Source organism: Sphaeramia orbicularis, chromosome 8, assembly GCF_902148855.1.
Source record: "Sphaeramia orbicularis chromosome 8, fSphaOr1.1, whole genome shotgun sequence".
Lineage (NCBI taxonomy): Eukaryota > Metazoa > Chordata > Actinopteri > Kurtiformes > Apogonidae > Sphaeramia > Sphaeramia orbicularis.
The window spans coordinates 5,701,180-5,714,215 of record NC_043964.1 but is presented as its reverse complement, the minus strand read 5'-3'; the positions used below and the strand labels follow the sequence as shown (position 1 = coordinate 5,714,215).

Genomic DNA, 13,036 nt, shown 5'->3' with positions numbered 1-13,036 from the left:
AAGGTAAAGTAAAGTAAGGTAAGATAAGATAAGGTAAGACAAAAACAGATATGGTAAGGTAAAGTAAGATAAGTTAAGGTAAGACAATGGACTCTTGTGGTGGTTGGGTTTTGATGCTTGGACCGTCTGTTTGACCCCCCTGGTTGGACCGTCTGTTTGACCCCCCTGGTCGATGATGACGCTGTGGTCTGGAGGTTCTCGGTCCTAGAACCAGCTCTGGAGTCCGGCCCCTGTACAGAAACTACAAACACCCAGGTGCAGAAATGAATAAATGAAGAGCTCGTGGTAAATATGGGTGAACCTTTATTTACTACAGCCCCCCCCCCCCCCCCCAGTTCACCACATCCTGTCAGCCCCCCCCCCCCTTTTCCTTATCCCAGTGTGGGACGAGTGCCAGCATCAGCAGCCCTGAAATATTTATCAGTCTCCTCCACTTTTCTGTGCTGTCACAGGAGACAAGACAAGCGGACCTGCCTCACTTAGTCAACCATCAAAAAAAAAAAAAAAAAAAAAAAAAAAAAAAAACAAGATCTGAGAGGCAGCCCAGGAAAAAAAAAAACTAAAAACTGAGGCAGAGCATCACGAGTCAGTGCAGCGTTTAAGGAGGGCCCCGTTGGCCGACTGGACCAGGCCTCGCTGGGGATTTAGAAAAGTAGAATCACAGACGGCTCCAACACACAATCCACAATCACTTCCAATTTGGGAGCCCAGGGGATAATCACATGGGAAATGGAGGTTTTCCTGAGTTCAGAACAACTGAGCAGAAGCAAACGGAGAAGGAGGAAGTGGAAGAGGATGGAAAAACACTCAGATACAAACAAGAGTTCAGCTCCAGAATCCACCATCTGACTGGTTTATTATTATTATTATTATTATTATTATTATTATTATTATTATTTTATTGGGAGGCAGCTGTGGCCTTGAACTTGGAGAGTTGGCTTGTGACTGAGGGGTTGCCAGTTCAATTCCCTGGACTGGTGGAGAGTTGTTGGCTGATGTGCCCTTGAGCAAGGCACTTAACCCCCCCACCATTTTACTCCCCGGCACCTGACATGGTGAGCCCACTGGAGTGTGTGTGAGGCATGATCTAGTAATGAGTGTGTTTACATGTGTGACAAACTACTACTGACAAAATAAACATTCTATTCTATTCTATTTTATTCTATTCATCATGAATCGTCAGATTTGTCGTATGCTAATGGGGCTGATTTAACCCTTTTAGAATGATCGTGTCACAGGCGCTACTGACAACATTCAATCATAAAATCATAGATCTGAAGTGGGTTACCTAGCAACAGATAAACAATAGGGCCATGTTGCCATGGTGTCAAATGTCCTGTGCAGAAACAGACATGTCAGCTGAGAGGTTATTCAACTGAAAATACCAGTGCAGTTTACCAAGAAAGAACAGACAAACTGAATATAGAGCCTGGTTTTGACCAACTCTGTATGTAAAGTGTCAGGAGATAACTTCTGTTATGATTCGGCGCTATATAAATAAAATTTGATTTGAATATAGACTAACATGTTTTCCCAAAAGTCAGCTCTCCCCAACATAAACAAACAACTTGAAAACCCTTGGTCTTTAATCTACGGCAAAGTTTTTGCACATATGGATGGACGACGAACTGATGACAAAACCCTGCACCGAGGGCTGAGGGTAAAAACTACCACATCTACAACCAGTGGTTTCCCACGGGTCAACGCACTAGTTTGTGTAAAAAAAAAAAAAAAAAAAAAAAAAAAAAAAAAAAAAAATATATATATATATATATATATATATATATATATATATATATATATATATGTATATATATATATGTATATATATATGTATATATATATGTGTGTGTGTGTGTGTGTAAATGTGTTAGTGCAGATCTCTCCAGGGCATAGACAGATCCAGTGTGTGTATTTGAATCAGATGATGGATGGTTTTGTCAGTGAAATGAGGGGCTCTGTCTACGACCAGACACAAAGTGAACATAGACTATCAACAGGATCCAAATGAACAGAAAGAACCAAAAAGAACAAGAAGAACATGGACATACAATGATCTGTGCAAAAATTATACTGAAGATATTAGCATTTAAATGTGTTAAAGTCATTTTAGTTCCACATACAGACCAGTGGGCTCTACAGTAAAGGAATAACATAATAATTTATAATAATAACTGAACAATTAAGAGAAAAACATCTATGTGAAAAAAATAACATTACACTATGAAAATATTTACATTCATAAACTACCCTTTCACAATAAGATACAAATAAATACATGAATAAAAACAAATATGAACAATACGAAATGTGTAATTGTACCAATATTCTGTCTGTTATTAAATGTTTGCATTTGTAGATCCACTGTGATCTGTAAGTTGTGTTAATAATAAGCTGAGATATAACATATATATATTATATATTATATAGATATAATATTGCAGAAATTGTTGTTATTTTAGTTCCAAACTCCAAAATTTTAACAATATTCTCCCTGTTACCACGTTTGTGTAACATTGTGTGTAATGTACACATCTAAATAATAGGTTGAATCATAATATTGTTAAAATTGCATGAATTTTTCAAATGAATTCTCAGTTTTTTCAGGTTATTCACATTTATTTTGTTTTTGTAAAATGTAAATATTTGTATAATTTAATGGGGGGTTTTGTACTTAAAGAAAACAGAAAAACTTTTCTCGGTTATTCTGTTCTTATTTGACTGGTCTGATCCACTTTAGGTCAAACTGGGCTGAATGTGGGGGGACCCTGAATGAAAATGAGTTTGACAGTCCTGATCTAGACAAACTAACATGGAAAATAGTTGAAAGCTTATTTCTATAATCTCATCAAGTTTTGTTTAGAACATTTACAGGTGTTTTTCATAATAAATATGATGAAAATTTTCAACTTGATATTGATTCTAGATAGAAGTTTTATATTTCCTATATTTCCCATATTATTCTATTTTTTAAATAACGCATCTTGTCAGATCCTCACCTGAAAAGGATCTAAAACTCTTAGACAAGCACAGAGGAGAAAAAAGTCCAGGATCTCTGTGTAAACTGCAGTGAAATGCAGGTTTAAAGTAGAATCAAACAGAAATAGTTCAGCAGTTATTAGTTAATTTCCATTTAATTGAAGGCAGAAATAAAAGCGTTTTAGACAGGATGTGAGTTCAACATGTGACGGTTAAATGACGGCTTTAGTCTAATAATAGTTTAGTTAATTTGTAAAAACACCTGCTTCAAATCTGGAGGAAGTGAAGTGGACCAGTGAAGCAGGGCGATAATTACCCACAGAAACGGTCTGCTTTAAAGACCAATAAATAAAACTGACACGCAGATTTGGGGTTAGGGCTAAGGTTAGGGTTAGGGCTAAAGTTAGGGTTAAAGTTAGGGTTCGGGTTAAGGTTAGGGTTAGGGCTAAGGTTAGGGTTAGGGCTAAAGTTAGGGTTAGGGCTAAGGTTAGGGTTAGGGCTAAGGTTAGGGTTAGGGCTAAGGTTAGGGTTAAAGTTAGGGTTCGGGTTAAGTTTAGGGTTAAGGTTAAAGTTAGGGTTAAGGTTACAGATATGTAAACTGGAGATCTTGCCGTACATTGACACGCGATCAGATGGCGTTGAATAACACGCGAAATGATGAAAATGCGTACATATGTCACGCTAAATACCATAAGAACTGGCACGGGATGTGAGTCCAACATCAATGTGGGTTTCTAATAATAGTTTAGTAATTTGTAAAAACACCTGTTTCAAATCTGGAGGAAGTGAAGTGGACCAGTGAAGCAGGGCGATAATTACCCACAGAAACGGTCTGCTTTAAAGACCAATAAATAAAACTGACACGCAGATTTACAAATGTTGTGCATTTATCCAAAGTCAGCAGAGGGTCAGTGGTTCAGGTCAGAGGAACCGGTGTGGGGGCTGAAACCCGGACCCTGGACCACGGTGGACCGGAGAAAAGGCCAGAAACCTGGACCCTGGACCACGGTGGACCGGAGAAAAGGCCAGAAACCTGGACCCTGGACCACGGTGGACCGGAGAAAAGGCCAGAAACCTGGACCCTGGACCACGGTGGACTGCCTGGCTAAAAGCTTACACCTAAAGTGCTGATTGTGTAGATCACGGGGCAGTTTCAAGGCCAGCGGACCTACATTATTGATGACACTAATGGGGCCGACATGCATCAGGGTTTGAAGGGGGGGTTCATGGGGGGGGCTGAAGTGGCACATTTGAAGTGCGTGGGCCCCTCCACATCTGCCTTCACCACTGGTCATTTCCACCGCTGAACAGGAAAACTGATCAACTGCACTGACGAGCGGCGACTGGGGACGATTAGAGCCAAGACCATGTTTTATTAAAGAACACCCCCCACCCCACAACACCGGAACCCTGATGAGGTTTCACTTTTTAGCTGACGGGTGATAAACCATGGGCTACTGTGAAGGCGCCGTGTCCGAAACGTCTTCAGCTTCGTCTTAGTCGTCTTCATTGACTTAATCATCTTAATCGTCATCGTCTTCGTTAGCAATTTTTTCAAACACCTTCTTCTCTTTAAGTACTGGTCGGATTAATTTCCAGCTTTCTATGTATCTTCTTTGGGACAAAGTTTATTCACAGTTTTGAGAAATTCAGATTTTAAAATTTTTGATGAATTTTTTTAAATATAAAAAAATTGCCTTTTTCCTTCTACTGGTCCATATGTTGATGGTTTAGAACATGCAGATGGTTCCAGATATCAGTCTAGTTCCTATTGATCACTGATAGAAGTCATATATGGACTAATTCTATCCATTTTGTTGATTATTTTGTTCATTTTGGTTAATTTTTTTGATTATTTTATTCATTTTGTTGATTAATTTGTCCATTTTTGTTCATTTTTTTTGATTAATTTGTTCATTTTTGTTCATTTTGTAGATTAATTTGTTCATTTTTGTAAATATTCTAACTGCTCCTTTCCTTCGACTGGTCCATGGTCAGTCTAGTTCCTATTGATCGCTGATAGAAGTCATATATGGACTGTGATTGGACCAGTTGAGTTCTCCTTCAGTGAAACTCCCGCCCACTTCTATAGTTAGATTGATCTCCTTCATCCAGACCACAGGACTGGAACATAGACCAGAACCTGACATAGAACACATTCAACTGGTTCTGATCCACATAGAACAGACACTGACAGACTGGGATGCTGGGACTATTTTTTTCATTTTTACATGAAAGCATAAATGAGTCCAACACACACACACACACACACACACACACACACACACACACACACACACACACTGGTGCATATGGTCATATTTAGTGGTGTTTATGCACCAGGGCTGTGAAGGGGCTCAAGCATGAGAGTTTAAATTAGCATAGGAAGCCTGCACCCAGCGGGATAATTGAAATGAATGAGGAGAGCTTTAGCGGTCGAGCTTGACCGCAAAGAAAACAACGGCTTCGAGCTCACAACTCCAAACACCGGGTTCCCTCTCAGGTCTGGTCTGGTCTTCGTCACGGTCCAGATCCGGCGGTTCTTTCATTCAGTCGGTGTCACTTCTGCCTCCAGACGGTAATAAGACGGAGAGGTGACGACAGACGAAGACACAAGAAGAACGCTCAGTAGGATCGTGTAGGTGTTTGTCGGAGAAAGAACCTGAACTTACACCCCCACCTGCCCCCCCACCACCACCACCTGCCCCCCCAGCCCCCCACTGCAGATTTACCCTGACCCTTCCCCTTCAAGTCATGTATCAGCACTTCCTTCATAACTACATCATGTTGTCTGAGTATGTCAGAAAAGGTCAGATTATGTTTCACCAAAGAGTCTCGAAATCCATCCGAACAAATTCAACGGCACTCCGACAGTTTGTTGAGACTGATCTCGTGAAATCGCGTTGCATACTGCGACAGTTCTTATGGTGTTTGGCATGACATACATACGCAGCGGTGTACTGGTCCCTGGAGAAGGGGGTATACTCACACTTTTAGCCTTTTTTTTTTTTTTTATTAGTTCAGAAAAAACGCCCTCTTTTAGAAACAGGGACATGTCAGACTACTTTATTTATTTTACCCAAAAACCATCAGTAGTATTTGTTCACTATTATGAAATTATCATGACTTGATCAGGAGCAGTTTGTAGGTTTTACTGAAAACACAAGAAGCTGCAGGAATGGAAACAGATTCAACATGAGGAAAACAGAGGATAACGTTAGCCTTTCATAATGTTAGCCTTTCATAACTTTCATAATGTTAGCCTTTCATAATGTTAGCCTTTCATAACTTTCATAACGTTAGCCTTTCATAACGTTAGCCTTCATAACGTTAGCCTTTTATAACTTTCATGATGTTAGCCTTTTATAACTTTCATACCATTAGCCTTTCATAACGTTAGCCTTCATGACGTTAGCCTTTTAAAACTTTCATACCATCAGCCTTCATAACGTTTGCCTTTAAAACTTTCATGATGTTAGCCTTTCATAACGTCATCCTTTTATAACTTTCATACAGTTAGCCTTTTATACCATTAGCCTTTCATAACGTTAGCCTTTTATGACTTTAGTACCGTTAGCCTTTCATAACATTAGCCTACATAATGTTAGCATTTCATAATGTTAGCCTTTTATAACTTTCATACCGTTAGCCTTTCATACCAAACAAGGTTGCCTGAAATGTCTGGTCATTGAAATTGTGTGGAGTTCGCATGTTCTCCTCATGTCTGCGTGGGTTCTCTCCGGGTCCTCTGGCTCCTCCCACCATCCAAACACATGCACTGATTGCACTAATAGCATGACTTATTTTCAAAATATTACGACTTTAATCTCATAAAAGTACATTATTTTCTTTAAATTGTGAGGTTTTTTTTTTAAACTACGACTTTATTCTCATTGTATTACAACTTTATTGTCGTAGAGTGTCTTTATTTTTCCGATGTGGCCCTAAGACGCTGTTGTAATTCTCACATTAAAATACTGAAATTATCTGTAGTTTTCCTTCTTTATCGGTTATTATTGTATTACTTTACTGCTCTGATCACATGTTCCTGTGTGTGACCTCTGACCTCCTCTGGTTTATGTCGTCGTCACCTCCTTCTGCGTCTTGGTCTTTGTTCCTGTTGTTCGTGTTGTTTGCGTTGTTTGCGTTGGGTGTTCAGAGTTGTCGTCGGTGCCAGTGTTTACTTGCAGGAACAGTCTGGAGCTCCAGCCCAGTGCTGGGACATCGCTGCAGGGCTTTTCTCACTCACAATCTGCTGTTGCTCAACACAACACCCACTGAGCAGATGAAAAAAAACAAAACAAAACAAACCCATCCAAACTGTCACGCAGACATATCGGTACCATCAGATAACGACTGTCGAACAGTCATGTGGTTTTATTTACAGACACGCCCCCTGATTTATGTCAGTGGGAACTGTGTGAATGTGAACACAGTCTGAACTGGAACGGATGAACAAGAGTTAGATAGGACCAACTGGGACGAAGAGAAGGGTTTAGTGGTCTGGTCTGGTCTGGACTGGTTTGGCCTGGTCTGGTTTGGTCTGGTCTGGTCTGGTCTGGACTGGTCTGGACTCTTTTAGACTGTGATGAAGAGGAGGAGGTTAAACAAACTGGACAATGATGAGAACCTTCTATTTAACCATAGAACAGGACCATCCACCCACCCACCCATCTGTCAATTATCCATCCACCCATCCATTCATCCATCCATCCATCCCTCTATTCATTCATTCATCCATCCATTCATCCATCCATCACCTTCCATCTATCTATCTGTCGATTATCCATCCATCCGTCCGTCCATCAATCCATCCATCTGTCGATTATCCATCCATCCATCCATCCATCCATCCATCCATCCATCCATCCATCCATCCATCGATTATCCATTCATTCATCCACCATCTACCATCCATCCATCCATCCATCCCTCTATTCATTCATTCATCCATCCATTCATCACCTTCCATCTATCTATCTATCCATCTGTCGATTATCCATCCATCCATCCCTCCATCCATCCATTCATTCATCCACCATCTACCATCCATCCATCCCCCCCCCCCCCGCCCCATGGTCACCGCTCTCATGTAAAATACTTCTCAACAGTACAGTGGTGCTGCCTCTCCTCTCCTCTCAATCCGATCTTTTTTTCTTTCGCCCTCGTCAGCCTCTTTACTCCACTTCCATCTCGTTCATTCGTAGGACACACTCTTTCTGTATGCATAATTCAGCAGGCAACCAATTATATCTGAAAATAATTCTATAGGACCATGCAATATTAATAGATTACTCTGGACCCTTAGGAACTCTCAGTGGAAGAACAAACTAATTTAAGGTCATCACTTTCTGAACGCTGAACTCTGAAAACCTCCTGGAGAACAATCTTATGTTTCCAGTAATTGAAAACCGGCGAGCCATTAGTGGGCTTAGCTTTTACTTTGTTCACTTTAACGCACAATTCAGCTTTAATCCTGAAATAAATCACTGTATGAATATTAGTTTTAATGCAGCGGGGTCGAACCTGCGGCCTGTGGACGTAAACCGACCTGCTGAAGCAGGGCTGTCAAACTCCTTTTAGCCCAGGGGACACTTTCAGCCCAGTGTGATCTAACGTGGGCATCTTCAAACTTTCCTTAAAAGTATGAAAAATACGAACAACCTGAAATGTCTTAAGAAAAATAAGTGCAATTTTAATAATATTCAGCCTGTTATTAAACGTTGGTGTATTTTTAGATCCACTGTCATCTGTACGTTGTATTAGTAATAAGCTGAGATGTTATATTTAGAAATTGTTTTAGTTCTGGAATCCCATTTTGTTTTACTGGTCTGACCCACATGAATGAAACTGGGCTGATTGTGGGACCTGAACTAAAATAATAAGCAGGAAGTAGGAAGTGATGACAGAAAAGCTGTTAACGAACTGTTAGTTGTAGAACGAGGTGTTAATTCACGCTTTATTATGACTGAAGAGCTGGTACTGGTATCCTTCCATCCATCCATCCATCTATTCATTCACTCATTCATCCATCCATCATTCATCCATCCATCTATTCATTTATTCATCCACCATCTACCTACCTACCATCCATCCATCCATCCATCCATCCATCATTCATCCATCCATCTATTCATTCATTCATCCATCCATTCATTCATCCACCATCTACCCATCCATCCCTGTTTTTTAGTTGTTTGATGCTGACTTTAAAACTTGCTGGTGCATTTAAAATATTTTGTCAGACCTTGGTTATTGTTTTATGTTGTTACTAAATTTTTGCCTGTTTTTTTTTTTTTTTTTTTTTTTTTAGTTTACTGTTGTCTCGGTGTGTGCTGCTGACCAGGTCGTCCTTATAAAACAGATCTGGACCTAAACAGGACTTTATCTGGTTAAATAATAAAGAAATAAATCAGCTGTCCTTGGACTCTCTCTTCATCTCTTCATATTTCTTTCTCTCCATCTTCCTCTTCGTCCCTTCTCCTGTTCCCTCCTTCTTGTCTTTCCCGTCCTGTCCTTATGGTGTCCAGGTGAGACCTTCTCGGAGGACTACAGCCACACAGAGACGTGTCGACCCTGCACCGAATGCACCGGTATGATGCGCATGGAGACGCCGTGCACCGACTCCATCGACGCCATCTGCATCTGCAACTACAACTTCTACTTCAGTAAAGTGAGCGGACGCTGCGAGCTGTGCACGGTGTGTCCGGCGGGGAAAGGGGTGTTCGAGCACTGCGCCCACGATCAGGACACGGTGTGCGAGGAGTGTCTGGACGACACCTACTCCGAACTGGAGAGCTCCCTGGACCCCTGCCTCCCGTGCACCATCTGCGACGAGGGCACCGAGATTCAGCTGGCCGAGTGCACGCCGACCAGCGACTCCATCTGCCACAGTGAGTCAAAGCACACGAACACACATGGGTTTAGTACAGATGTATGTGAGCAGTACATTATAGAGGAGTTTGGACAGAGGCTGACGGAGTTCTATGTAGTAGAGGTGTGCCATACTGCATATGCTGGTATTGATCTGATACCAAGTAAATACAGAGGCAGTATCGCCGATATCGATACTGATACGTTTCAATAATTAAGGTGGATGCATCATCGAATTGCTAAATCTCAGTTTATTTTCATGACCTTCAACCTCCTGAAACCCAGGAAATGTCAGCAAAGTACCCCTTTAATGGTGCCCCAGTGAATACCACATAGAACCATGGTTATTATCGTTAACGAGAACTAACAAAATGACGAAAACTAGAATGAAAAAAACAATTTCGTTAATTGAAATATATAAAAACTAGAAGCACTCGGAGAACGCAGACCTCCGCCAAGGCTGATCAGTGGCCCCCCCCGTGGGCCCCCCCACCCCCGATCACCACCAAAATTTAATCATTTCTTCCTTATCCCATTTCCAACAAACCCTGAAAATTTCATCAAAATCTGTCCATAACTTTTTGAGTTATGTTGCACACTAACGGACAGACAAACAAACAGACAGACAGACAGACAAACAAACCCTGGCAAAAACATAACCTCCTTGGCGGAGGTAACTACAATTAAAAGAAAAAAACGATAACTAACTGAAACTGTATTGTGTGTTTACAAAACTAACTAAAATGTGTAAAAATCATCAATAAAATTCCCTTAGTTTTTGTCAATGTTGGGTTGAGAGGAAATCAATTTATTTTGATCGAGCAATTTTAGCTAGCGGCACCATACGACACTTGACGGTCCGTCACTTGTGGTTTCCAGTCGTCTTCTGGTCCCCACTCTACCTGGAAACATGGAGACTAAAGTTGGGAGAAAGCGGCAGAGTCCTGTCTGGGATTTATTTGAATACGACGACAGAGAAGAAGAGAAAAGATATTAAAAAAAACTAAAACTAAGTATTTAGAAAAAAAACTAAAACTAATAAAAACTAGCAAAACTGCTCTAAAAACGAATTAAAACTAACTGAATTAGAGAAAAAAAGTCAGAACTAAATAAAAGTAAAATATAATGAAAAATCCAAAACTATTAGAACCTTGGTGTGCGATACTGCATATTTTGGTATCGATCTGATGCCAAGTAAATAGACAGCCAGTATCGCCGATATCGATAATGATACCGATACGTTTCAATAATTAAGGTGGATGCATCCGAATTGCTAAATTTCAATTAATTTTCATGACCTTCAACCTCCTGAGACCCAGGAAATGTCAGCAAAGTACCAGCTTTTTTTTGTTTTTAATAAAATAAGTGCCTTTATTGGAAACATCACAATGCAACAATTTTTTCAGATGCAGTTTTTAAAATTTTTATGGAATGTCCTTTGTGGTGGACAGTTAAATTTTCTTTTTTGTTTTTTTTTGTATAAAGTTGTGAAACTCTTGTCCACAAATGCGGACAGAAAACCCATAGCTGGGTCTTAGGAAGTTATACAAAAAAAAAAAAACAAAAAGAAAAGAAAACTGCGTCAGAAGTTGGTCACATAGATGACTGGAGACAATTCCTTTCGAAAGGGCGGCCACATTCTCCCACTTTTTATGAAAACACCTATGTAAAGATATGATTTTATGTCAAATATTTGAGTATAGTTTTAATTTATTACAATTTTGATTTTATATACCTAATATTTGGAACCAATATTCACTTTTAAAGTCTTTCAAAAGGTTTAAGCATCTTTGTGTTATTTATGCAATAAATTATATACATTTTTCAAATTGGATTTTAAATTTTTTGTGTGTTTTTTGTCCTTTTGTGTTGCTAGAGTAGGTTAAAGTGAAAAAATAATAGAGAGATGATATAGATGAAGTTGTGCTGAAAAAAAAGATACCAAACATGGGTATAGTAAACATTTATATATATAGTATATAAAGGCAAAATCAGAAGTGCTCAAAAACGGACAAAATAGGCTCAGACCCCTAAGGGTTAAATATAATGTAAAACAATATAAAAATGTGTTTTATCAGAAAAATAGTTTCTCTTTTTTCCCAGTAAATATTTATTTTTAAAACTTGCTTCCAAACCTGCTTCATAACATTCGTCTCCATCTGGTTTGAAATCATTAATTTTTCTTCCCATGATGCACCTGTCACTGTCACTGTTGACTATTTTCACCATATTTAACCTAGAAGTTTCTAAAATTAAGTAAAACACAAGCTCCGACACATCTTTCTTATAGATTGAGGAAAATCCCAGGGGGCACATGGTTCCTATTATGGTCTGTAATTATATAGGAGGTCACTTCCTGGACAGTTTCAACTAAAAGCAGATGAATTGCGTTAATTTTACCGTTTAACTTCGTAGTAAAATTCCTGCGCTTTTGTGTTTCCACCACAGTCTCCACTAGAACTGACTTACAAGTGGATCCACATTGTCTTTCTTCGGGACAGTCTTTCGCGTCGGCCTTAAAACCAAACCAAACCAAACCAAACCCTGACACCTGGTTTTTCGGACTCTGCGGCCTTTTCCTTCAGTCGGACACAAACGTCTCAATCACATGTGAACAAGTTGTCGGAGCAGACGGGGTCAGAGGTCGGCTCAGGCCAGGTCTTCAAAAGGCCAGGAAGTGGAAAGCTTTAGCGTTAGAAGGTCAAAGACGACTCCAACGTCAACAAGGAGAGCATGAATAATCTGTTCTCCCACAGACTTAAACGCAACACTGGTGTCGTCAGTTAAAAGGGGAGGAAGCTGTAAATCCACTGGGGACGGGAGGCGTGAAATTGACCTCATCGGGGGGTGAACGGCTTCTGTCTGGCTGTTGGTTCTGCGGTGGGTGGCATCGCTCGCCGTTCATTTGTTAGAATTTTTTTTTTTTTTTGTGGATTTGTTACTGGTATTATTTGGGCAGACGTGTATGATATTCTGTTCATGCTTTCTTTTCTTATACTCATCATTTAACAGGTCTAATGTACTTTATTTTATTGTAATTTTGTTTGTTTGTTTTTCTCTCTCTTCTGCCCAGTTTTACTCAGTTCTGGTTTCCATTATAATTCTCACCATGGTTGTTACTGTTGGTATTGTTGATATCTTCTTGTGAGGGTCTTCACTACCTTCTACTTTCTTGTGCAGATCA

General features: G+C 39.9%; 1 protein-coding gene across 1 annotated transcript in view; it reads left to right on the top strand.

Moving 5' to 3' along the window:
* ngfra (nerve growth factor receptor a (TNFR superfamily, member 16)) overlaps positions 1–13,036 on the top strand; it is a 64,429-nt gene that overhangs the window by 19,547 nt on the left and 31,846 nt on the right. The window contains exon 3 of the mRNA XM_030140301.1: positions 9,510–9,872. Within this exon, the coding sequence (XP_029996161.1) occupies positions 9,510–9,872 (363 nt within the window). The remainder of the gene's footprint in view (positions 1–9,509; positions 9,873–13,036) is intronic.